The 26584-nt window shown below is 41.1% G+C and overlaps 3 protein-coding genes across 4 annotated transcripts; 2 read left to right on the top strand and 1 right to left on the bottom strand.

The window, feature by feature from the left end:
* The first annotated feature begins 12 nt into the window (after positions 1-12).
* Positions 13-2885, top strand: zmat2 (zinc finger, matrin-type 2). Its single transcript, XM_064982359.1, has 6 exons — positions 13-99; positions 600-711; positions 867-990; positions 1185-1258; positions 1791-1936; positions 2118-2885. The coding sequence occupies exons 1-6, from the start codon at positions 82-84 to the stop codon at positions 2256-2258; spliced, it is 615 nt and encodes a 204-aa protein (XP_064838431.1). The 5' UTR covers positions 13-81; the 3' UTR covers positions 2259-2885.
* A 102-nt stretch (positions 2886-2987) lies between these two features.
* On the bottom strand, positions 2988-5813 carry LOC135549420 (putative ammonium transporter 1). Its single transcript, XM_064979391.1, has 9 exons — positions 5687-5813; positions 4752-4973; positions 4553-4635; positions 4330-4455; positions 3997-4221; positions 3714-3852; positions 3539-3618; positions 3312-3438; positions 2988-3205 (listed from the first exon to the last, which is right to left on the bottom strand). Exons 1-9 carry the CDS (start codon positions 5811-5813, stop codon positions 3144-3146), a joined length of 1191 nt encoding a protein of 396 aa, XP_064835463.1. The 3' UTR covers positions 2988-3143.
* Positions 5814-8747: 2934 nt separating this feature from the next.
* Positions 8748-25175, top strand: lcp2a (lymphocyte cytosolic protein 2a). Of its 2 annotated transcripts, none has more exons than XM_064982355.1 (22): positions 8748-8981; positions 9239-9333; positions 9482-9544; positions 9680-9726; positions 10217-10282; positions 10379-10404; positions 10514-10554; positions 10666-10864; positions 11287-11384; positions 11491-11557; positions 16987-17088; positions 17544-17569; positions 17844-17863; positions 18690-18809; positions 20584-20608; positions 20755-20767; positions 20898-20988; positions 21128-21189; positions 21314-21423; positions 22267-22341; positions 23700-23849; positions 24180-25175. In XM_064982355.1, exons 2-22 carry the CDS (start codon positions 9256-9258, stop codon positions 24330-24332), a joined length of 1632 nt encoding a protein of 543 aa, XP_064838427.1. In that variant the 5' UTR covers positions 8748-8981; positions 9239-9255; the 3' UTR covers positions 24333-25175. The 2 variants fall into 2 exon arrangements, with proteins under 2 accessions (XP_064838427.1, XP_064838426.1); XM_064982354.1 differs by having other exon boundaries at positions 8757-8861; positions 9056-9333.
* Positions 25176-26584: the final 1409 nt, after the last annotated feature.

The raw sequence follows: 26584 nt of genomic DNA, 5'->3' as shown, positions 1-26584 counted from the left end.
CTCGACATAAACACGACAATATACTTCACATCCCCCAAATATTGCGACAGTAACGTATTCCATAACGTTGTTACAAACAAAATGGCGTCCGGCAGTGGGGTATGTGTCGTGAGGCTAATTAATCCTTACGGTTTTAGGGTGAATTCAACACGACTTTTATAGGTCATAATTCGTGTGAGACTAAAACGTTTGAGATTAATTCTAACTTTGTAAAATCACCAGTCATTATGGACGTAAGCTAGCCGTGCTAACTAACTAGTAAAGCTTGTGACTGTTACCAATAGCTATTTGTTTGTCTAACTCATTGGTTCTCAAAACTCTCCTCTGGACCCCCCAGATGTTTCACAATTTTGTTGTATGCCTGAACTACTTCACCTGATACACTTAGTCAAGGGCTTGATAACTAGTTTACAATTTGAATCAGATTTGCTAGCTCCGGAATAGATAAAATAGAAGGTACGGTTGTTGGTCCCCAGGAGGTTTGAGAACTATAGGTAGAAAGTAAAAACTGTAAGTAATTGTGCTTGAAGAAATTGTTCTGTGTTGAAATGTACTGTCATCATGCATTTCATAAACTTTTTTTGTTTTTGTTCCTGAAGTCCAGTGGTGGAGGTAATAGCAGCAAGAATGATTTTCGACGAAAGTGGGACAAAGATGAGTATGAACAACTGGCTCAAAAACGTCTCGATGAGGAGAGAGACAAAAAAGATGGTAATTATCCTTTCGCCCCTGTAACTAACACATGGGAGTTAACTAAGTGAAAGATTGAAATTGATTCCCATGAATACATGAATTCCTGTGAGTAATGAATAGAGAATGAACACACCATGAACGTATACATAATTCTCATGCCACCCTTCTCTCAGGCAAGCCAGCGCCCCCAGTTAAGCGGGAACTCCTGCGACACAGGGACTACAAGGTGGACCTCGAGTCCAAGCTGGGTAAAACCATTGTTATCACCAAGACCACACCACAGGCTGAGATGGGCGGGTAAGAGGCTGGCATCCAAAGATGCTTCTGAAATTAAGTTGACACTGTTATTGTCACTCCCTTATCTAAGAGCTGTATGCATTATATTATTTATGGATACAGATTAGCCCTAATTGATGTCATTGTCTTTTTGACAAGTGATACAGGTGTCTGATAAAGGCATTGAGTGCTAACCTCTTCTATCTAATGTTCAGGTACTACTGCAATGTGTGTGATTGTGTTGTGAAGGATTCCATCAACTTCTTGGACCACATCAATGGCAAGAAACGTGAGTATGCACAACATTACAAGTGCAATGTATGGCCTCCCGAGTGGCGCAGCGGTCTAAGGCACTGCATTGGAGTGCTAGCGGTGTCACTACAAACCCAGGTTCGATCCCGGGCTGTTTCACAACCGGCCATGATATGGAGTCCCATAGGGCAGTGCACAATTAGCCCAGCGTCGTCTGGGTTAGGGGATGGTTTGGCTGGGGTGGTGCTTTACTTGGCTCATCGCGGTCTAGCGACTCCTTGTGTCGGGCCGGGCACCTTGCAAGCTGACCTCTGTTGTCAGGTGAACAGGGTTTCCTCTGACACATTGGTGCGGCTGGCTTCCGGGTGAAGCGGGCGGGTGTTAAGAAGTGCAGTTTGGCGGGTCATGTTTCAGAGGATGCATGACTCGACCTTTGCCTCCCGAGCCCGTTGGGGAGTTGCAGTGGCGAGACAAGATCAGAAAAGGGTGTAAAATACCCCCAAAAATGTAAAGTGCAACGTAGATGGCTAAATTGGTCATCTGTTTTCTCATCAACTTTCTCCTCACAGACCAGAGGAATCTGGGAATGTCCATGCGCGTAGAGCGATCCTCATTGGACCAGGTGAAGAAACGATTTGAAGTTAACAAGAAGAAGATTGAGGAGAAGCAGACGGAGTATGATTTTGAAGAGCGCATGAAAGAGCTTCGAGAAGAGGTAGGTGATGGGGCTAGAATACTGCATAGAATACTGTCAATCTTACTCTGTCAGCCCAAATGGATGTAATGTGTTTTCAGGTCAGGAAATAAATACGTATGTCTAACATGTGAGTGTAATGACCATTAATGACCATGTTAAAACAAATTGTGAAAGCATGTATCCCTGTCACTTTTCCAAGGAGGAGAAAGCAAAGGCTTACAAGAAGGAGAAGCAGAAGGAAAAGAAGCGCAAAGCAGAGGAGGATCTTTTCGAGGAGGATGATGAAATGGCTGCTGTGATGGGATTCTCGGGGTTTGGTTCATCAAAGAAAGGCAAATGACCTAAAGACTTTATGCATTTCTTTACACTCTACAACCTTTCCCTTTCAGCTGATCAAAGTAAACTTTGCTGTCTGTAGTATTCTATCAGCCTGTTCCCAGATGTGCTAAAGCCAGCTACTTGTTGTCATGAGCACAACAAAAGGGTTGGCTATAGAGCAAACTGTTCTGCCACCAGGTCGGTAGTCTATGACTCATCCCCAAAACACCCTATTCTATTCCCAAACCAGCCTCCCAAAAAAACTAAACGCATGCTGTACATACAGTCTGAGGAGTCCCTGAAACTGCTAGGTTTGTGGTTGATAGAATGGGATAACATGTCATAGTAATACAATTAGTAATTTATTGGGAATTTTATATCTGAATTTAGGGTAAATGTCCACAGATGTTTAAAAGAAATAACTTAAAACAGGTTCCCATTGACCTTGAAGATTTTTTGTGTGTGTTCATTTGCCTACATTCCACTAATTGCACTACCTGTTTTTTCACGCAAATATAGTGGATGTTTATCTGCTATCAAAGATGTCAGTTATTGGACAGTGCATTTTATTTTATTTGACTTTAACTGTTCGGCCCCCAAATAACCTCACAACTAAATGCTTCCCTAATAAATTCCACCTAGAAACATGGGGCAATTGTGTAGTAGTGTTTGCCTTACTCAAGACATCTGTAATTCATACAATAAATTGTTTGACTTTGTAAATATTTTGTACTGCCATCCTTCTCAATATGAAACTATGGTGCAAACAAAAGAGGATTACTCTGGAACAAATATGCTTGCTAACAAATGTTTTAGTTATGCATTAAGAAATTGTTTAGAAAAAAACATTCAAAAATTATCCCCAGGTTTAACTTCATTGCCTCTGGATTGATGTTTCTGTCTGGGATTAGTTCAGTGACTTCCTGGTGCCGTGAGGGTGTCTTAGCGTGTGTCTGATTTTGTCTATTCCTGTAAAAAATAAAACACCAGTGAGAATGCATCATTATGCATACCAAATGTACCATTCCTCTTAGCCTCCAGTGCTGAATTGACTGCAGGGCAACAGTTATCTCACCTTGTTTCTCCATGAAGCGGGGGACTCGCAGCACTCCAAAACACATGAGTATGGAGAGAAGAGGGTACATAATAGCCACTGCCCAGAAGAATAACACCAGTGCCACAATGCAATTGTTCCCCAACACCTGGAAATAATAACAAAAGGAGAACCAACTCCATAAATGTTGTGCGCTACAGCAATTATGCAGCAGAGGTCACTCCAGGGTGGTCTGTTTCATTCCTCACCTGGATATGTCCTCCAAGAGCCCCATGATCAGAGAATAAACCTGCAAACATCAAGCCCCAGGCCCCTGGAATTAAGTACCCTGACAGAGAAAGTGAGATGCATTATGATTCATGTTGGTTTTGGGGATGGGAGGCAATTCTTTTTTTGTATTTCAACCAGAAATATGATTCTAACCGGAGATGATGTTAAGGGGGTCATCCACCCTCACAGCACAGAGGAAGCGGCGAAAGCCAATAAAGAGGAGAGATCCAGTGGCCCCACACATGATTGCCACACCAGGCATGTAGGTGTCTACTCCTGCACACACTGCCACCTGTAAACACCACAGAAAAACCGGACTCTGAGCTCAGCGTAAAAACAAATGCTTAGTTATTGATTATGCACAGGTCAACACAAGCCCCATAGATGTTGGTCCGTTGTGACTGCACATCATCTCCCAAGCACCGAACTGTATTACCATGCCAGCAATGGCCCCAGAGAGCATGCTGTCGAGATCATAGTAGTTCTTATCGATGCGTTGGATCATTAGTCCGTAGAGTCCTCCGCTTGTAGCAGCATGCAGCAAGTTTACAGTGCCTAGCCCCAGTAACAGGCCCTCATCAGCATCCAACACAGGGGGGTGAGTGGCTATCACCAGGCCCAAGAAGCCCAGCATTTGAAGGCATCCTCCCAGAACCACCATCTAAGAACAGTCATACACACAAAGGAGACAAGGAGTTGGTGGATGCAGAAGAATGCATCTACTTTTGTAGTCTTCAAGATGGCCTTTGCACTTGTATCCATGACTTACAGGCTGGCTGTGCTCTGTCCGTTTGAAATGGGGACTCCAGCGTCCAGCCCGTGATCCTATAACCCGCAGTGAGACAGCTGCCGCTGCACCACCCAGCAAGAAGATCACACCGCTGCCTGCATAGTCCTGAACGGTAATGTGGATCAATACGAGAATCTCTCTGCTTGTAATGCATAGTTAAATCCTGAATTTGATTATGGTATGTGATGTGACTGGTTCACACCTGTGAGGGGTAGGAGGTGGAGGTTGGACTGAAAATGCCTTGCTGGTCCCAGACCCAGTGACAAGCCAGAGGGTAGATTATTCCTGAGGAAACAGAGAGACTCTGAACACAAGCAATATAACAAACCTCACCTTAAAAGTATTGAGTGAAGGGAAAGTGGCCCAAAAACTGTGGTTTTAGAATCAGTGAGTGAGAATACCTGAGAAAACGTATGCGGATATGAGGTAGCCGATTGGTTCTGTCCTCTCGTTGGCAGCCCCTAGTGCCAGAGTAGTGGCTACAGCACAGCGAACATAGTTGAAGAAGAAGTTGACCATGTTTGTCTTGTTCAGTGTGAGGAAGAATTGGGTTCCGATAACAGCATTGTGCTCCCCAAAGGCAAATGCATAGCCATGGAGAAAGAAAGCCAGCAAGGTGACAACTGAAAACAAACAAGGGGTGGAATAGGTTAAAATAAGTAATGAACTAAGGTTTACCCATTAGGCCGTTAAGTCGGTTGCATTGCATAAAAACATGAATACTTTTTTCCAGCAGATTAAAGATCTTCATGAACTAAACAGTCACCTACTCATTTCCTTCTTTGACCTGTAGGCCTATAGTTCAAACTCCTACTCTGCCACATCAGTCACCAGGAAGTGGAAACTGTGCTATCGAAACAACAAGCAGCATGCATGCTATTGACACTTCTTGCACGAACATGCAAGCATAAAGCTTGCAACGTGTTGATGGGTTGGTGTTGGTGGAGGCCTGTAAGCATGTGACAGCTACAGTACGTATCCTGAGAACACAGCCTCCTCTCATTCTAGTCACATTTAAAAATATATATTTAAGATGTGATTCCTGATTCTTCACAGATTAAACACTCACACAATGCTCTCCTTCAAAGTTATAATTTTGATATCGCAAAAGAGGAGTTGCCTAAAAATGTTTTTACAACTATAGTTGTGTAGCTCAATATAATCAAACCGGTAAAATAATTACACTTCCATCAAACAGCATTGGGTGAACAAGTTAAATTTGATAAATTCTGACAATTTGTCATATGTGTTTGCATCTCATGACATTTATATTTTTATAATCTCCTAGGTTATCTTCAAACTAGGCAAAAAAAACTACCAAAAAATGTCAACTTACATGTGTCTGCTACATTTTTAAAGATGACATTGGAGACGTTCTTTGGATCTGTTTTGCCTGCCTCCACAAACGCAAATCCAAACTTGAGGCCTGTGCAATCAAAGTTGAAAGTAAAGTTAGAATACATTTTTTTTTAATCATCAAATAATAATATATATTTTATATAGTTAGCGCTTTTCATACAGAATCTCCAAGTCGCTTTATAAAAATTAAAAACAAAACAATTCAGGCAGCTGGCAGTTCATTGGAGATGGTCTTCCACAGATCGATGATGATCCCGTTCAATAAAGGAGTAGTTTGAGTGGTGTCTTAAGCCTGTTCTGATAAAAACCTTGGGGCATTTAGCCTCAGGAGATGCCTTGCTTGACCACACCCCCCTTCCTTGCTCCTGGCCTGCCCTGCCTCTTCCACCAATACATTTGTTTTTTATGGACAGAAAAGAGAAGAAACTGAGCTGTCCGATCAGGTCCATTATTTACTGAGGTGGCGTCGATGGTACAGCCAGGGAGGGAGAAACATCAATCAGACAGGCCAGGAGCTTTTCATGAGGCACTTCTGTCTTTGAAGTTCACAGCTACGGCTCTGTATAGGCTGGGACATCCACCACCGAAAGTGTAACACCCACCTGGGTCATCCTTTGGCAGCTATAAGAGCCTTAGAGACCACCACACCTCGGCAGTTATTCTATGAGGCGAGCCTCTGTCATCCACTCGCACAGACCACGTCCTTCCAGAAACAGGGGAAGGTGTGATAAAAAAAATCCGGTGCTATGTTGATCAGGTGTTGGGATGCATTATTCAAATTAAAATCAGCCAGCTAGCTATAGTTAGCCAAGACAAGGTAAACAACATTCAGTCCTGCAACTCCATGAGTCACCAACATATGTTTTAGGCCAAGCCTCAACAGGTCATCAACCCCCACAACAACAACAAATATATATATATTTTTTTTAAATACTTAAAATAACAAAAAATATCTACATTTACAGAGCTCTCTACCAAAGCTTCCCCATGGTAACCACGGAACTGAGACGAGATAACAGTAAGATCTTACTTTACTACTCTAGCTAGCTAGCTACATTACCTAGCCTGCCTGTCAGACAGACAGATTCATGAACAATACTCACACAATGCAAAGAAGCTGCAGAGGAGGATGAACGCATCGTGGACAGCAATCGAATCAGGGAAAGCCATGTCAAACAAAAAACTGTACAGCTCGCCAGCTGGTAGCATAAACAGATAGCTACTAGCTTGCAATCTGGTTCGTTAGCGCAGCCGTTAGCCAGCCGGTAGCACAAATAGACTAGCTACTAGCTTGCAATATGGTTCGTTAGCGCAGCCGTTAGCTAACTATGCAATGGCAAAAAAAACAAGTAGCCTAGCTAATGTTACACGTATAAAGCACATTAGCTATGTGTGGTTCACGGTATCAGGCTCGCAAGTGACTGATCGTGATGGAGGCAGACACGATACATACATATATCCAGGCTAGGTTGAAGATAAGTACTTAGCTAGAGCAAAGTATAAATTGCATTTTCTTTCCCGAACTCGAATTCGGGTGCTTCTATTACGTCACAGATCCTTACCTGTGTGATTAGCTAATAATAATAAACCAATTTTATTTATTTGTTTATTATTCATAATACAAAAATCAACTTACATTGCTACATCAAACATGGCTAACAAAACAAACACAGTTATTAACAAGAAAATACTCAAACATACAAAAATAATATAAATAAAATAATACAAAAAAGAAACCATTTTAGTGCAATTGTATTCACTCTGAAAAAAATCGTATTATAATGAGTTAGGAAGATGTTATTCACTATGGTTAATGTTTTAATAAGATGTGTAAAAAAATGTGTAATTTTGATATAGAAGTTTGGAATTTTTGTTCGTCTATGAAGTATTTGGCAACCAGAATACAATTTTTTACATTAATTTCAGTTGTCTTGTTATCATTGCAATAGTAACATATTATATCTTTCATGTCAAAAACCTATGCCGAAGAGAGCGTTCGCGAACGAGGTGAACGTTGGGAGTGGGTTCGAATATCAGAAGAGCCCAATCTATTTATAAAAAAATATTTTCAAAATTAAAATATAAATAATCAAAATATTTAAATGAATAGAGTTAACTAATTCAAAGAACGAAAAAAGTAATAAAATAATATAGGCCTAAATGCTCAAGAACACACACATTCGTTTTGACTGTTGACTGCCTGCTCAGACTAACAGCCTCACCTGCTGTTCCTGTCAATCAGACACACAGTGTCAATCAATGAACCAAAGATGCGTGAGGGAGGGCCGAGCCAACTCACTCACAGTCACACCAAAGAGAAGCAAATATAACCACAAGGACATGTGACAGAGTTGATGGACACCCTATGTCCATCAATGGACAGGAAGTTCCACAGAATGGAATATAATCACGTGCTATCAGAAACTGCTGCACTTGACCGCAGGTTTAAGAAATTAGCCTTCAGTGATGCCAGAGCGATTGGGGAGGCTCTTCAAAGAATAATAACCTCAGCAGCAGGGAGGGACAGCCCCAGCAGTCAGCTCGCTCAGGCACCAGGGTAACAGGAAGAAGATGGAGCAGAAGCACCAGCAGTAGTGCCACAAACATCTGCTGTTTGGATGCTCAAAAGTTTCTGTGTACTGATCCCATTCTAAACTTATGACATTTGTGACACTTATGTAATAATAAATCAATAAAATAGTAACAACAACAATTTATGTGATTTGTGTGTGTGTGTGTGTGTGTGTGTGTGTGTGTGTGTGTGTGTGTGTGTGTGTGTGTGTGTGTGTGTGTGTGTGTGTGTGTGTGTGTGTGTGTGTGTGTGTGTGTGTGTGTGTGTGTGTGTGTGTGTGTGTGTGTGTGTGTGTGTGTGTGTGTGTGCGTGCGTGCGTGCGTGTGTGTTATTAGGTTTATTGTGTATAGTGTTATGCTTCTATGTTAACTGCAGTTGTTATTAGAAGGGGCTATAACTTCTCTTTGCTAATGCCCCCACTGTCATCGTCAACAGGAAACTCATGAGGAAGTTTGCTTTCTTTCTTTCTTTCTTTTCTTTCTCAGAGCTCTCAGATAACTGACTAGCCTACCACTTAAGATATTGACATTTAAATATTTGTGTTGCTCTTGTCTGGACTTCAGATCATACATAACTCTTGGTGAATAGCTTTCATCACTTACCAGACAATTGACACACCCAACATGATTTCACAGAAGAGGAAGGAGACAAAATAGTGACGTTTTTTCTTTCTTTCTGTAGTCCTCAGATTGTACTTGTGGTGAGTGTTGTAATGCTTTTCTGTGTGGTGAAAGAGTAATATCTTCCTATTTTATTTCTCTGAATATTGGTCAGACTGCAAACTTCCTCGACAAAGGGCCAGACAGAGCATTACCAAGGGCGTAGCAGCAAGATACAAGGAGCCATTTTCTGACAGGCCTCGAAGTCGAACATGGCTGTGGATATGACTGCACCGTAACAGAGGAGGTGTTGCAGTCAATTGTCTTTCAAAGGATTTTGTATTTCATTTATATTCAGAAGAAGAGAAGGGAACAATGAGTTTTGACCGAGTGCCATCCAAGTCAGTGGTAATGGACTGGAATCCACACCAATTGGCAGACTACATGAAGAAGGTAAGTCCTTTTCAGGATAAATTATTGAACCTTTTGTTGACAGTTCACAACCTGTAACATTTTTTCCTTAGTTCTCTGTCTTACAACATCATATTCAATGCTGTTTCCCAGGGATCCATATTAAATCATGTGTTTTATGCATTTACAGTTGAATTTAAGTGGCTGCGATAAAGTCATTATGAAATGTAGCATAAATGGACAAAGGTTCTTGGTAAGTGATATGAAGCAGATGCGTGTTCCTTGTATAATTATTCCTCTTTGATCATGAATTTCATATTCAAACAATGCTCTTGACTGTCATGTAAATGTATCACTTGATGGAAATACTTCATCTATCATTTTGTAGAACATGACTGAAAATGACCATCAGAAATTCCCCAAAATCCATGCGCCGTGAGTGATGAATTACTTTCTCTTTCATTATTTTAAGAAAACTGAACATTACAACAATTACATTAAACTATGAATACGTTGGGAAGTATGCTAATTGCACAGGGAAAGGAAACTATTCAACAGCAAGAAAATGGAGCTACATTAGTGTTTTAGGGCAGGAAACTGAGTAAGCAGAGAGACCATGAGAGATAGACAGAGAGGGAGGAGTGTACCAGTATGCCGTATTTTAGAGAAGAAGATGTGGAGACAAAGACTGAAATTGAAACTTAAATGTACTTCAGATACCACATCCTGTCACAGTGGCAGAGTCAAATATAACTCACCAATCACTGCTCACAATATTGAAGATACGACACATGCTTAGAACATAACTACAAGGCAGTTATTGACTGTGTCGCTACACGACTGTGTGACAAAAGATGGAAGCATTGTTTGCCCCAAAATATGGTAGCCGTATTTACTGCCACAATGTTGCATGCTCTTTCTGCAGACTCATCTCCAAAATCTGCAGTGAAATCAACAGGAAAGAAGAAAAAAGGAGATTCTTTACTAAAAGGTGTGCACTTACTGCCATTCTTAGCTATTCAACTGTAGTCATTTCATTCAAAGCAATATCCAAGCACAATTTTGCTCTCCTCTGTATTTTCTCTAGAACTGCAGCACCAAAATATGAACCAGGTATGGATTATTTCAGACCTTACCTTAGATCAAGTTATTATGATCAACAGAGAAGCAATTGGACCATGATAAATTGCCAATTTTACCATTGTACTGCTACCTACTACAGCTATGCCACAAGAGGATCAGCCCTGGGGACCGGATGAATTTGTAAGTCTGTATTTGGCATACCATTCCTTCCTGTTTTATTCCGTTAAAGTGTTCCTCCCTAGATGATTTATCACTCCATCAGAATTCAACTTGGTTGTCTGTCTCTCCCAGGATGAGGGGAGTGACGAAGACTATGAGAATCCAGATGCTGAGGAAGATGATGGCAGTGGGGGAGATTACGAGTCACCAACAGAGGATGTTGGACTTGAGGACAGTGACAACGGCTATGAGTCACCTCCGACTGAGGCTCCTGAAGAAATTACCCATCAGCTCCGTGCTGCCAAGCCAATGGCTGACGGGGAATACATTGGTACGGAGACATCAATACAACATTGCCTTGCCGTGCTCAACTCGTCTTACAAAGAATATATGTTGTGATTTTCAATTTTAACAACATTTTAATTTGTTTTGTTCCACATTGATACGTTTTTGGGTCTGTCTGTCTGTCTGTCTGTCTGTCTGTCTGTCTGTCTGTCTGTCTGTCTGTCTGTCTGTCTCGTCTGTCTCGTCTGTCTGTCTGTCTGTCTGTCTGTCTGTCTGTCTGTCTGTCTGTCTGTCTGTCTGTCTGTCTCGCCTGTCTGTCTGTCCGTCTGTCCGTCCGCCCGTCCGTCCGTATGTATGTATGTATGTATGTATGTATGTATGTATGTATGTATGTATGTATGTATGTATGTATGTATGTATGTATGTATGTATGTATGTGTTTCTTTCTGTATCTGTCTCTGTGTTTAGATAGTACACCGCACCGCAGTACAGCTAGAAGCCATCCTCCTCCAACAACTCAACGCCCTGATGCTGGTCCTCCAGTCCCCTCTGCCAGTCACCCTAGTGTGAGTATCTTCCCTCTGACTACACCCCCCTTTTCACTCCTCCACTCTCTCCCTCCCTCCTTCCACGCAGTCATTCAACATTACATTTCATTCCTTGTATCTGCAGCTACTGCAGCCTCCCCCACCCAGAAGAGAGCAATCTCCCCAGCACCCTGGCAGAATAACTGGCAAGTGTAAGTGTGCAATCTGGAATGTTACTATCTAACTATAATTATAAACTGTGTGGTTCGAGCCCTGAATGCTGATTGGCTGACAGCCCGCATACCATGGGTATGACAAAAAAAAATGTTTTACTGCTCTAATTACGTTGGTAACCAGTTTATAATAGCAATAAGACACCTTGGGGGTTTGTGGTATAACACGGCTAAAGACTGTATCCAGGCACTCTGCATTGTGTCGTGCGTAAAGAACATCTCTTAGGCATTTGACAAAGTAAGACTGGACTTTATTTATAAATGCCTGGATTTTTTCAATTTTGGTAACTCTCTTGGGTAAAAATAATGTATAGCAACTCCAGGTGTAAAATAGTAAATAACGGCTACTTCTCAGAGAGTTTTGAATTGTCAAGAGGAGTTAAACAAGGGTGTCCGCTGTCACCATATCTATTCGTTATGTCTATCCGAAATGCTAGCTATTAAAATCAGATCCAATAACAACATTAGAGGATTAGAAATCCAAGGCTTAAAAACAAAGATGTCCATGTATGCCGATGAATCAAGTTTTACATTAGGACCACAAGCTAGATCCCTGCAATGTCTCATTGAAGATCCCTGCAATGTCTCATTAAAGATCTAGATATTCTTTCTGTACTCTGGACTAACACCTAATTATGATAAGTGTACAATATTACGTTTTGGATCTTTAAAAAAATACCATTTTTAAATGATCCTGCAGTTCACCTATATAATGGACTGATGGTGAAGTAGACATACTTGGTAGTCATATCACAGAAGATATAAATAAGCTCCCCACAATGAATTTCAATAGAAAACTTGTAAAAATAGACAAGATCCTGTAACCATGGAGAGGTAAATACCTGTCTATTTATGGAAAAATTGCCCCGATTAACTCTTTAGTCATATCTCAGTTTACTCACTTACTTATGGCGCTGCCTAGTCCTGATGATTAGTTTCCAAATCATATGAGCAAAAAATATTTAGCTTTATCTGGGACGCTAAACCAGACAAAATAAAATGAAGATATATAGATAAATGAATATGAATTGGGTGGGTTGAGATTATTAAATATAAAACCACTGAACCTCTCTCTCTCTCTAGCCTCACTCATTCAAAAGTTTTATTTGACCCCTAAATGGTTCTCAAGTAGATTAATAAGAAAAGCTCATCCATTGTTTAAAAATTGCCTTTTTGCAGATTGCCATGTCTCATTTTCGATTCATTGAAAATTATACTTTTTTCAAAGTATCTCTCTTTTTCAAACAAGCATTGCAGAGCTGGTTACAATTTCAATTTCATCCCCCTGAAAAGATAGAACAAATATTCCAACAAATATTATGGCTGAACTCAAATGTGCTGGTTGATAAAATACCTGTATTTATGGAAAAGATGTTTGAAAGGGGTATTTTGTTCTTAAATTATATTGTAAATGGGAATGGTAGAGTTATGTCCTTCATGGAATTGTACAGGAAGGTCTGCTCAATCCAAGAGTACAACCAATTGATTACAGCATTACCCCAAAAATGCAGGAGGCAGGTGGCAGCAGGAGGAGGCATGGTACTGGTCTGACTGCCCAATATAAAGGATCAAAACTGGCGGAGGAATAAAAATAGCATGAATAGGAAAGTATACCAGTTTCATTTGAGGACCAGGATGTTGACAACTGTGCCATACAGATTGCAAAATAGTTGTGAAGAGATTTTTGATGTACCGATTCCATGGTACAGGGTGTATGAGTTGATATATAAAAACAACGCAAGATTCAAGACTTCGTGCATTTCAGCTAAAATTATTATATAGAATTCTTGCCACCAACAAAATGTTGAATATTTGGGGCATAAAATCATCGAAGCTCTGCAGATTTTGTTGTGAGGATACAGAATCAATAGACCATTTGTTTTGGTATTTCCCTCAGGTAGCCTGTTTCTGGTCTCATGTTCAGGAATGGCTGAAAATGCATAGCATTGATCTAAAATTGACCCTAGAAATAGTACTGTTAGGAGATTTGGAGAGACCGGGCCAGTCAATACTCTTAGTAAAAGTATTTATCTACAACTCGCAATGTGTGGATTCTATTCGACTAGATAGATTGAAATTGTACGTTAAACATCACAGCATAGTTGAAAGATATGTGTTGCGTAGAAACCCGAAGTGGGTGGCCAGCAGAGAGAGATGGGATGAGGGAAGTTGAGGAATTGGAGACAAGTGGGAGTGGAGTTGCAGTGTGGAAGATAGAATGATGGTCAAAGATAAAAGTAAAAAATTAAAATAAAATGAAAAGTCTAAATCAAACCTATTAAAAAGTACATTTGAATGACACTAAGTGGCAGTGTTTTTACAGGTAATGCCGGTCAGCCTGGTGCTGATGCCGTGCAGGTGTTTGTACACATGCATATACACACACTCTCATTCAAATAAACACCTACAAGAATACACACATACATGTAGTAGTGCCAGACATGCACACAAACATATACAGTTGGCATTGCTGTTATGATTTTAGTTGTCCTTGATGTCCTTTGTTTCAAATGTATTATTTTGTTGTATATTTTTTTGCATTGTGGTTTTCTGTTTTCTTCTGTCTTTTCCTTTTTTCTCTTCCTGGGGGTGGGGGGGGACTGTAGGAGGGGTCTCGAATGGTTGAGGGACAGCTATTGGGGAACTGTGGGGGGATCTTGGAGGGTTCAGGTTCACGTTTTTTGGCCTGGTGGTAGATCTGTCAACATGCCCTTGAGCTGGGCATTGACCCTGGATGCTTCTGTATGTCACTCTGAATGGGAGTCTGTTGGATGACTGGTGTGATGTAGTTGTTGAATGGGAGTCTGTTGGATGACTGGTGTGATGTAGTTGTTGAATGGGAGTCTGTTGGATGACTGGTGTGATGTAGTTATTGGATGACTGGTATGATGTAGTTATTGGATGACTGGTGTGATGTAGTTGTTGAATGGGAGTCTGTTGGATGACTGGTATGATGTAGTTATTGAATGGGAGTCTGTTGGATGACTGGTGTGATGTAGTTATTGGATGACTGGTATGATGTAGTTATTGAATGGGAGTCTGGTGGATGACTGGTATGATGTAGTTATTGAATGGGAGTCTGTTGGATGACTGGTATGATGTAGTTATTGAATGGGAATCTGTTGGATGACTGGTATGATGTAGTTATTGAATGGGAATCTGTTGGATGACTGGTATGATGTAGTTGGATGACTGGTAATGTAGTTATTGAATGGGAATCTGTTGGATGACTGGTATGATGTAGTTATTGAATGGGAGTCAGTTGGATGACTGGTGTGATGTAGTTATTGAATGGGAGTATGTTGGATGACTGGTATGATGTAGTTGTTGAATGGGAATCTGTTGGATGACTGGTATGATGTAGTTATTGAATGGGAATCTTTTGGATGACTGGTGTGATGTAGTTATTGGATGACTGGTATGATGTAGTTATTGAATGGGAATCTGTTGGATGACTGGTATGATGTAGTTGGATGACTGGTATGATGTAGTTATTGAATGGGAATCTGTTGGATGACTGGTATGATGTAGTTATTGAATGGGAATCTGTTGGATGACTGGTATGATGTAGTTGGATGACTGGTATGATGTAGTTGGATGAATGGTATCTGTTGGATGACTGGGAATTGTTGGATGACTGGTATGATGTAGTTATTGAATGGGAGTCTGTTGGATGACTGGTATGATGTAGTTATTGAATGGGAATCTGTTGGATGACTGGTATGATGTAGTTATTGAATGGGAATCTGTTGGATGACTGGTATGATGTAGTTGGATGACTGGTATGATGTAGTTATTGAATGGGAGTATGTTGGATGACTGGTTTGATGTAGTTGTTGAATGGGAGTCTGTTGGATGACTGGTATGATGTAGTTATTGAATGGGAATCTGTTATTGAATGGGGTATGATGTAGTTATTGAATGGGAATCTGTTGGATGACTGGTATGATGTAGTTATTGAATGGGAATCTGTTGGATGACTGGTGTGATGTATTATTGGATGACTGGTATGATGTGTTATTGAATGGGAATCTGTTGGATGACTGGTATGATGTGATGACTGGTGTGATGTTATGACTTATGATGAATGAATGGAATCTGTTGGATGACTGGTATGATGATGACTAGTTATTGAATGGGAATCTGTTGGATGACTGGTGTGATGTAGTTATTGAATGGGAGTCTGTTGGATGACTGATGATGTAGTTATTGAATGATGTGTTGGATGAGTGGTGTGATGTAGTTATTGGATGACTGGTATGATGTAGTTATTGAATGGGAATCTGTTGGATGACTGGTATGATGTAGTTGTTGAATGGGAGTCTGTTGGATGACTGGTATGATGTAGTTATTGAATGGGAATCTGTTGGATGACTGGTATGATGTAGTTATTGAATGGGAATCTGTTGGATGACTGGTATGATGTAGTTATTGAATGGGAATCTTTTGGATGACTGGATGACTTATTGGATGACTGGTATGATGTAGTTATTGAATGGGAATCTGTTGGATGACTGTTATGATGTAGTTGAATGGGAATGGGAATCTGTTGGATGACTGGTATGATGTAGTTATTGAATGGGAGTCTGTTGGATGACTGGTATGATGTAGTTATTGAATGGGAATCTGTTGGATGACTGGTATGATGTAGTTATTGAATGGGAATCTGTTGGATGACTGGTATGATGTAGTTATTGAATGGGAGTCTGTTGGATGACTGGTATGATGTAGTTATTGAATGGGAATCTGTTGGATGACTGGTATGATGTAGTTATTGAATGGGAGTCTGTTGGATGACTGGTATGATGTAGTTATTGAATGGGAATCTGTTGGATGACTGGTATGATGTAGTTATTGAATGGGAATCTTTTGGATGACTGGTGTGATGTAGTTATTGGATGACTGGTATGATGTAGTTATTGAATGGGAATCTGTTGGATGACTGGTATGATGTAGTTGGATGACTGGTATGATGTAGTTATTGAATGGGAATCTGTTGGATGACTGGTATGATGTAGTTATTGAATGGGAATCTGTTGGATGACTGGTATGATGTAGTTATTGAATGGGAATCTGTTGGATGACTGGTGTGATGTAGTTATTGGATGACTGGTATGATGTAGTTATTGAATGGGAGTCTGTTGGATGACTGGTGTGATGTAGTTGTTGGATGACTGGTATGATGTAGTTGTTGGATGACTGGTATGATGTAGTTGTTGAGCGGCTTCACTGCAAGTATATTGTATGTTTCGAAATAAATAAATACAATTTAAAAGAATATCGCTTAACCGTGGTATATTGGCCATATACCACATCTTCTCGTGCCTTATTGCTTAAATATAGCATTTGAACACTTTTTATTCCCTTGTATTGATTTGTACCCTGTCTTTTCATATTGTCTTTTAAAGTGCCTGCTACTTCCTCAAATGCTGCCCCCGCTCCACCAGTTGACCGCAGAAGAAAGCCCACCAAACTGGATCGCACAAGACTTGCTGAATCTCCAATACCAGGTACTCTCACACCACAGGAGGCTGCTGAGGGGAGGACGGCTCATAATGATGTCCGGAATGGAGCAAATGGAATGGTATCAAACACCTGGAAACCATGGAAACCAAGTGTTTGATGTATTTGATTCCATTCCACTGATTCCGCTCCCGTTATTACCACGAGCCCGTTCTCCTCAATTAAGGTGCCACCAATCTCCCGTGTCTCACACCAATCTAAATTTAGCAAGAAAATGTTTACTACTGCAGTTGTCTGTTCCTACACCTGCCTGCCCACAGATACATGTCATGTAACAGTTCTTCTTCCATAAGTATGTGTCAATGTTAGTATAGAGAGGATACTTTCTATTTATGTTCAATTTACATACTTAATCACATTTATTGGATTTATCATCACCATAAAGCAGTAATGTCATGTTTTTTTATGCCCTCGTACTGACCTGATCTGTTATTCCACACAGCAACGAAGTTAAACACAACTAACATGGTGAGAATTAACTTTGCTGATGTTTGGATCAGTCATGCATTGTGTCCAAACAACGTTCTTCTCATCTCAATGTCAAGTGAACAAACATATGCCTATAGATCTTTGCATGTGCTTGCTGAAGTTATAGTTGGCCTATATAACTGTATAGCTAATAGCTATAAGAATGTCTACATATGAGTGTTTAAAGGCCATCCCAGACTCTTTGCTAATAGTTTGAAATATGAAGATTTCACAATGAAGTGCATGACATGTTTGTTTTGTCTCTCACACGCAGCCTGCTCCACATTCATGGAGGTATAGAATACTTATTTTGGTTCTACATTGCTTTCCAGTCATGTGACTTCTCGCTATTCTATTTCACAATGCCATTGACACCTCGTTTTCTGTTTGAATGATGACTGCACATAAGTATATTCACACCCCGTTGACCTTTTTCAGAAATGTGTTGTGTTACAAAGTGGGATTAAAATTGATTTAATTGTCACTACCTTGCTTGAAAATATGAAGAGTGGTACTCTGTGATGTGTTGTTGTGGATTTGCCCCAAAACATAACGCTTTTGCGAGGCATGGGAGAACCTCACTGGTCTTTGTGATTGAATCTGTGTTTGAAATGATCTGCTCGACTGCGGTACTTTACAGACCATTTATTTGTGTGGTTTACAGAGATTAGGTAGTTATTCAAAAATCATGTTAAACACTATTAGAGTCCATGCAACTTGTTATGCACATTCTTACTCCTGAACTTATTTAAGCTTGTAATAACAAAGGGGTGGAATACTTATTGACTCAAGACATTTCAGATTTTCATTTTTTATTAATTTGTAACATTTTGGAAAAACATAAATCTTCTTTGGCATAATGGGATATAGTGTGTAGGCCAGTGACACAACATCTCAATGTAATCCATTTTAAATTCAGACGGTAAGACAACAACATGTGGAAAAGTCAAGAGGTGTGAATACTTTCTGAAGGCTCTGTACAGCACATTTGTTGTACATACATTCAGTTTCTAAAAACAGTGCCTTTTCTACAAGAAATTAACCAAGCTATAACTTCCTGAATTGGTAACTACACTGTCCAGTTTTGGAACCTCTGACTTCACATTGCTCCTATATCCAGGCCTCAGGCAGAAGAGAGGGGTCCAGACCCTCCCAGAATGCCCAAACCTCCCCTCCCTGTGTCAAGTAGTGTCAGCAGGAGCAGCTCGTCGGTCGGCAGAGCCCCGCTGAACAACAACAGGTCTGCAGTGCACCTCCTCCATCCTCCATCCTCCATCCGGCACCGCTCCAGACACACAGTGCATATAGACTACACATCAACTGATCCTTAAATAAACACACTGTGATTCAGTGGTTAGTTAAGCCATGGTACACTGCTCAAAAAAATAAAGGGAACACTAAAATAACACATCCTAGATCTGAATGAATGAAATATTCTTATTAAATACTTTTTTCTTTTACATAGTTGAATGTGCTGACAACAAAATCACACAAAAATTATCAATGGAAATCAAATTTATCAACCCATGGAGGTCTGGATTTGGAGTCAACACTCAAAATTAAAGTGGAAAACCACACTACAGGCTGATCCAACTTTCCAACTTAATACAAGTCTAAATGAGGCTCAGTAGTGTGTATGACCTCCCTACAACGCCTGGGCATGCTCCTGATGAGGTGGCGGATGGTCTCCTGAGGGATCTCCTCCCAGACCTGGACTAAAGCATCTGCCAACTCCTGAACAGTCTGTGGTGCAACGTGGCGTTGGTGGATGGAGCGAGACATGATGTCCCAGATGTGCTCAATTGGATTCAGGTCTGGGGAACGGGCGGGCCAGTCCATAACATCAATGTCTTCCTCTTGCAGGAACTGCTGACACCCTCCAGCCACATGAGGTCTCGCATTGTCTTGCATTAGGAGGAACCCAGGGCCAACCGCACCAGCATATGGTCTCACAAGGGGTCTGAGGATCTCATCTCGGTACCTGATGGCAGTCAGGCTCAGACCTCTGTTTCTGACCGTTTGAGCAGACACATGCACATTTGTGGCCTGCTGGAGGTCATTTTGCAGGGCTCTGGCAGTGCTCCTCCTGCTCCTCCTTGCACAAAGGCTGAGGTAGCGGTCCTGCTGCTGGGTTGTTGCCCTCCTACGGCCTCCTCCACGTCTCCTGGTGTACTGGCCTGTCTCCTGGTAGCGCCTCTGGACACTCCGCTGACAGACACAGCAAACCTTCTTGCCACAGCTCCCATCGATGTGCCATCCTGGATGAGCTGCACTACCTGAGCCACTTGTATGGGTTGTAGACTCCGTCTCATGCTACCACTAGAGTGAAAGCACCGCCAGCATTCAAAAGTGACCAAAACATCAGCCAGGAAGCATAGGAACTGAGAAGTGGTCTCTGGTCACCACCTGCAGAACCACCTGTTGTCTATTCCATTTGCACAACAGCATGTGAAATTTATTGTCAATCAGTGTTGCTTCCTAAGTGGACAGTTTGATTTCACAGAAGTGTGATTGACTTGGAGTTACATTGTGTTGTTTAAGTGTTCCCTTTATTTTTTTGAGCAGTGTATATTGGCCCTATGCCACAAAACCTGAGGTGTCTTAATGCTATTATAAACTGATGACCAATGTCATTTTGTCATCGGCAGTCATGGCTCAAACCACCCGGTTTATAAGGAAGTACACTCCATCAGAAATACATGGGGTGACGGATCGGAATTGCAGTTGTTTAGTCAGCAGGAGCTAATTGAGCTGGGGTGAATCACTGCCACAGAGCACAGCTTCGTACGACCTTTACTTGTTATAGAATTAAGGAACTCTGCATCTCAAGATGTGTAATCATTTTATGATTAGCCTTCCAGTCTTCCGCCTGCGTTTTTGTTTGATTTGCTGGTTGTTTGCACATACAGGATTTGACTAAATCTTCGTGCTCGCTTATTGAGTTCAAACGCTAAGAAGCGATATGCAAGTGAATATAGCAACTTATTCAATTGTCATTTCCATTTGTGTTGCAGATATGTGCCTGATGCGAGAAATGAGGTAACGATATATTTTGGTGTACACGTGGTGACATCACCATGACGGGGTGGGAAGAGACTGATAAGGATTTTCAAACTGTCTTTTTCATAACTGAGAAAAGTCTATAGTTCCTCCTCATAAAATGTTTAATATTATGTCATCAACAGGTACAAGATGACGGTAAGACATTTTCTGATACCTTTTTCGACTTGTTAAGGAAACTTTACATTGTAGCTATTTAATCTTCATCCTGTTTTACATTGAAGGACTATGCAGTCATAGTGATTGCATGAGTGTATCTCTCTTTTAGTGCCCATGCCCAAACCATACAACTCCAACACATTTCCTAGACCAGGGCACCCTAGAGCAGTGCTCCCCGGACTATCCTTACATTCAGACGGGTAAGATCAGTTTTGTCTTGTCAAAGTAAGGAATTCAAATGGCCTCGAGGCTTACATGGAGGACAGCACTTTGCTGGAGGTGATGAACTTTAAAAGATACGCACATTTTAATGCAAACTGTTGTTCCATCTCTCTCCAGCTTTCCTCCTAATATCGCTTCAACTGCATCTCTACCTTCAAAACTGCAGGCACTGCAGGCATGTGAGTGCTTTGTTTTTACTTCAGTAGCCATCCTTAAAACATACTGCACAGTGTGAATATATATGACTCACAACTTCTCCTTTTGATAACTGGTATGATTCTAATTTCTTTCTTTCTTTCTAAGCCATCTCACCCAGGAGCAGTTCTAGGATTGTGCCAGACAGACACATTATGCCCCCTCCGCCACCTATGCAAGCTTCTATCCCCCCACCGGCAGACCTAGAGGATGAACAGGTGATCCCCACAGACACAGACAGACAGACAGACAGACAGACAGACAGACAGACAGACAGACAGGCTGACAGACAGACAGACAGACAGACAGACAGACAGACAGGCTGACAGACAGACAGACAGACAGACAGACAGACAGGCTGACAGACAGACAGACAGGCTGACAGACAGACAGACAGGCTGACAGACAGACAGACAGACAGACAGACAGACAGACAGACAGACAGACAGACAGACAGGCTGACAGACAGACAGACAGACAGACAGACAGACAGACAGACAGACAGACAGACAGACAGACAGACAGACAGACAGACAGACAGACAGACAGACAGGCTGACAGACAGACAGACAGACAGACAGACAGACAGACAGACAGACAGGCGAGACAGACAGACTGATTGATTGATTGATTGATTGATTGATTGATTCTCAAATATGACCATACATACTTGAATGTTGGATGTGGTCTAGTGATGCAATGACTTGCGTAGCTCAGTAGGTGGCACCATTGCATTGTTATTCTAAGGGAGCATTGTATGTTCAGGCTGCCAACTACTTCTGTGTTGAGCAGGGCCCTTTGTCCCTAAAACTAGTCAGCTCTTATTGAATAGATCAAATATTTCCCTAGGTCCTCATATAGTACACTATGTGCAAGTAATGGTCATTTGGAGCTTTTAACAACTCACTTCTATTGAACAATGTGGAAACATGTTGCAAACTCAAGGATTTTTGTTAATGTGTTTTTTTGGTCTGAAGCCTATCACAGAAATTAGTAACAGGTCACAAAGTCACAAATCCCATCTGATTGATGTGTGATTGTGTTCCTGTGTGAATATGTAGGACCTGAACCCTCAGTGGTACGTTGGTCAGGTGACACGGGGTCAAGCGGAGGGCTGTCTCAGACAGGTCAACATGGTGAGACATCTTCTGCTGTCAATATCACTCACACACCTGGTTAACTGTATTAACAGGCAAACTGACATTCACACTCTGTTCTCACAGATTAATCGTGACAATGGTTTTTGAAGGGACAATGCAGTATCACATACAGTGCATTTGGAAAGCATTCAGACCCGTTGACCTTTTCCACATTTTATGTTACAGCCTTATTCTAAAATGGATTAAATACAAATTTGTCCTCATCAATCTACACGCAATACACCATAATGACAAAGCGAAAACAGGTTTTTAGAAATTGTTAGAAATGTTTAAAACGTTTTAAACAGAAATACCTTATTTACATAAGTATTCAGACCCTTTGCTATGAGACACGAAATTGAGCTCAGGTGCATCCTGTTTCCATTGATAATCCTCAAGATGTTTCTACAACTTGATTGGAGTCCACCTGTGGTAAATTCAATTGATTGGACATGATTTGGAAATGCACACACACCTGTCTATATAAGGTCCCACAGTTGACAGTGCATATCGGAGGAAAAACCAAGCCATGGGGTCAAAGGAATTGTCCGTAGAGCTCCGAGACAGGATTGGGTTGAGGCACAGATCTGGTGCAGGGTACCAAAAATGTTTTTCTGCCGCAGGGACTGGAAGACTAGTCAGGATTGAGGGAAAGATGAACGGAGCAATACTTGATGAAGTACAGAGAGATACTTGATGAAAACCTACTACAGAGTGTTCAGGGCGTCAGACTGGGGCAAACAGGACAGCCACCCCAAGCACATGTAACATTTTAGCTTCCATCCCTCTCCTCGCCCCGAACCCTCTGCAGCCACCCTTGAAGCATCGTTACCCATCGCGCCACAAAAGCCGCGGCCCTTGCAGAGCAAGTGGAACGACTACTTCACGGTCTTAGAGCAAGTGACTTTGCCAATTGAAACGCTATTAGCGTGCACCACCGCTAACTAGCTAGCCATTTCACATCGGTTACACACACAGCCAAGACAAGACAGGAATGGCTTCGGGACAAATCTCTGAATATCATTGAGTGGCCCAGCCAGAGCCCGGACTTGAACCCGATTGATCATCTCTGGAGAAATAGCTGTGCAGCAACTCTCTGTTTTTGCTTTGTCATTATGGGGTATTGTGTGTAGATTGATGAGGGGGGGAAACTATTTAATCAATATTAGAATAAGGCCGTAATGTAACAAAATGTGGAAAAAGTCAAGGGGTCTGAATACTTTCCGAATGCACTGTCCAAAATGACAATATACAGTATAAAATATTTTTTTATGTGTATAGTTCACCAGTGCTCTTTGGTGATAGAATACAACACAAACACCACTATAATGTACAATGTTTTTCTGTTTCATTAGGACGGTGCATTTCTGGTACGGGACAGTTCGAAACGTTCGTCCATTCAACCCTATACACTCATGGTACTCTATCAGGACAAAGTTTACAACATCCAGATCCGCTGTGAACAGAATGAGTTTCTGCTGGGGACTGGTCTGAAGGTCTCAGAGGTACACAATATCTGCCTAATTCATTCTGACTATGGCCAAGAATTGTTCTCAAATGAACTCATATCCCTAATAATGACCAGTCAGAATAATAAGTGTAATTTTATATCATATTAGCAATCACTCTGAGGATGAAGCAGTGAGCTTTGTGAACTGGATCCATGAATCTGTCATCTGAAAGTTTGTTATATAGCCATTTTTATTTGCCAAAACATCAACTACGAGATTCAATTAGATGTACAGCAAGCCATCTTACATTTTATGTTTCAACTTCTGTTATGACACAGCTGAATGATGCCCTGTTAATGTATTGGTTCATGTTTTATGTTCCAGACCTATCCGATGGTGGCACACATCATCGCTCATTACAGACAGTCACCTCTTCTGCTGATTGATGCTAAGAACCGTGGATCAGGACAGCAGAGCCAGTGTCCCCTGATCTACCCAGCAGGCGGAGCACTAGCAAGTCTCTACCCATCCTTTTAACAGACAGCAGAGCCAGTGTCCCCTGATCTACCCAGCAGGCGGAGCATTAGCAAGTCTCTACCCATCCTTTTAACAGACAGCAGAGCCAGTGTCCCCTGATCTACCCAGCAGGCGGAGCATTAGCAAGTCTCTACCCATCCTTTTAACAGACAGCAGAGCCAGTGTCCCCTGATCTACCCAGCAGGCGGCGCATTAGCAAGTCTCTATCCATCCTTTTAACAGACAGCTGGGGGAGTGATAACAATAACATGGAGCAATAGTCAAGATTCACAGTGGTTTTAAAGGACTGCCACTCACATTATGGGTGGAAGGACTTATGCAACCTTTGAATTGCAGTTCCTAGTCTTTTACATGTAAGGTAATTTCATATGAAGACAAGTGACTCTTGGATTGAGATGTTGGTACATCTCTGTCAACTGTTCACTGTATGGACCTCAGAAAGAAGTCCAGATACACAATAATATTCGTAGTTTTTGTCTCAATGTGTATTTTTTTTTATTTCAGTATTGAAAGCACAGAAGCTGAACATGTCCATGTGAGTAGTTACGTAAAGGCTTGTGTTTGCTCTCTGTTATTTCCCTGCTACATGCAATGGAAAGGTCTAGAATAGCAGCTCGCTCTGCAGTAAATCCGAATCATACATTATCCAAGTAAGGAAATAGTGGGGTCGACCCGTCAGTCACAACTGCTGAGCTTTTATAATATGGATTTTGTTTTACATTTTCCTGCATTGTTTAATGGTTAAATGAAAACTATATTCTTTAATCTCTCACACTGTATGTTCTATAACATAGCTATTATCAATGTTTCAAATAAACGTTTGCATTTTTTTTTAATTGGAAACTTGTGGCAGAAATTCTACAAATTATTGGTCACACTAGGAAAAACTTCCCTGACCTCTGTTCCAAATTCTCCCTATCTTTTTTTCATTCAACTTGATATCATCGACGTCCATTGTTTCTCTAACTTCTCTGAAGCATGGACGATACCAAAGGCTCCTTACTACTGATCTGGCGCTGTAATATTAGGCACGTGAATAGGAAAGCGTGTCGGATCTGCACTACTAACCTGTTGTAAAATACAATGCCTCACCGTCGGTATCGGTATTGAAATCAGACCATATAAAAGATTTATGTCCCTAATCTCTCTTATTTGTCTGTTGTAATTTACACAAGCCTTGTCATTTGGAGTGTGAAGATCTTAAGAATCCAATATGTAAAATACAACAGCAGACAGACAATATAAACCCCCAGGAGGGACAGATGTGCCGTTATGTCTGTGTCAGCACCACTGAAGAGGATTACTATAATCACACTAACTGCCATCCTTGGTAACCTCCAAGATGTGTTTCTTTGAAATGAATCATGGAACATTTAGCCCAGTCCTTGCAGGCAATTTGAGAGAGACACCATCTCTAAGCTGACAAAGTAGGATATATCTTTGGAAGGAACTTCCAAGTTCACAAATGATGAAAAGCAGAAACAATCAAACTGCCATCATGTCTCTGCCCATATTCAGGCTTGGATTACAGGACACATGACTATGCAGAAAGGTTTGCAGTAAAAAAAAAAAAAAAAAAAAAAAGTACATCAACTCTTCTAAGCCTGCATGGATCACTGAACTGAGGCATGTAAATCATAACGTTCCTGAATCACTCATCTCATATTTATGTTTCCACCCACCCCGAAAAATTCCATTGCGGTACATACTACCTTCCCCAGTAAAAACGAATTATTCCGCATGAAAAAGAAGCCATGGTAACCAATCCGCGCACGATGTGTGCAGACTACCAAATATCTTCGAGCGCGCTCCGCTCTTGTGTATCCTATTATGGGCATTGCAGAGCTCGCTACAATGGAAACATATTCATTCCTGGCGTCCTGGCCACCGCCATTTATCAATTAAACTACGAGTATAGCTTCCTATACGAGAAAAACAAAACAGACATTTCAGAACTGCTAATGATATGTCAATGTTGTGAGCTTTAAATGTCCATGCGCAGAGAAATAACACAATCGTATGTTTTAAAGTAATGTAATATGGAGAATAGGGCATTCTTAAAAGCATTATTTGGCCGGGTAAATAAATTATATTAAAATCATCCATGGCGGGATGGAGAATAATACATAATACAAATAGTTGTAACAATCATATCTGTTTTGACGATGAAGATGTTAATGGCTTCACACCCAACCCAATTCGTTGTAGTATTTATAACACCTGTTTCCTAATAAAAATCTAAATTTCAACAA

The sequence above is a fragment of the Oncorhynchus masou genome, chromosome 12 (assembly GCF_036934945.1).
Source record: "Oncorhynchus masou masou isolate Uvic2021 chromosome 12, UVic_Omas_1.1, whole genome shotgun sequence".
In the NCBI taxonomy this organism is placed as follows: Eukaryota; Metazoa; Chordata; class Actinopteri; order Salmoniformes; family Salmonidae; genus Oncorhynchus; species Oncorhynchus masou.
The sequence above is the reverse complement of the archived record's forward strand: the minus strand, read 5'-3'. Positions and strand labels throughout refer to the sequence as shown.

Coding starts and splice junctions, on each gene's coding strand:
- zmat2 (XM_064982359.1), top strand. Junction 712..866: donor GGAGAGAGACAAAAAAGATG/GTAATTATCCTT, acceptor CCCTTCTCTCAG/GCAAGCCAGCGCCCCCAGTT. Junction 991..1,184: donor CCACAGGCTGAGATGGGCGG/GTAAGAGGCTGG, acceptor TCTAATGTTCAG/GTACTACTGCAATGTGTGTG.
- lcp2a (XM_064982355.1), top strand. CDS start 9,256: ATGAGTTTTGACCGAGTGCCATCCAAGTCAGTGGTAATGGACTGGAAT. Junction 17,570..17,843: donor AGTTAAACACAACTAACATG/GTGAGAATTAAC, acceptor TCTCACACGCAG/CCTGCTCCACATTCATGGAG. Junction 23,850..24,179: donor CTGGTCTGAAGGTCTCAGAG/GTACACAATATC, acceptor TTTATGTTCCAG/ACCTATCCGATGGTGGCACA.
- LOC135549420 (XM_064979391.1), bottom strand. CDS start 5,813: ATGTATTCTAACTTTACTTTCAACTTTGATTGCACAGGCCTCAAGTTT. Junction 4,974..5,686: donor TAAAAATGTAGCAGACACAT/GTAAGTTGACAT, acceptor GTTTGTTTTCAG/TTGTCACCTTGCTGGCTTTC. Junction 3,206..3,311: donor CCGCTTCATGGAGAAACAAG/GTGAGATAACTG, acceptor TATTTTTTACAG/GAATAGACAAAATCAGACAC.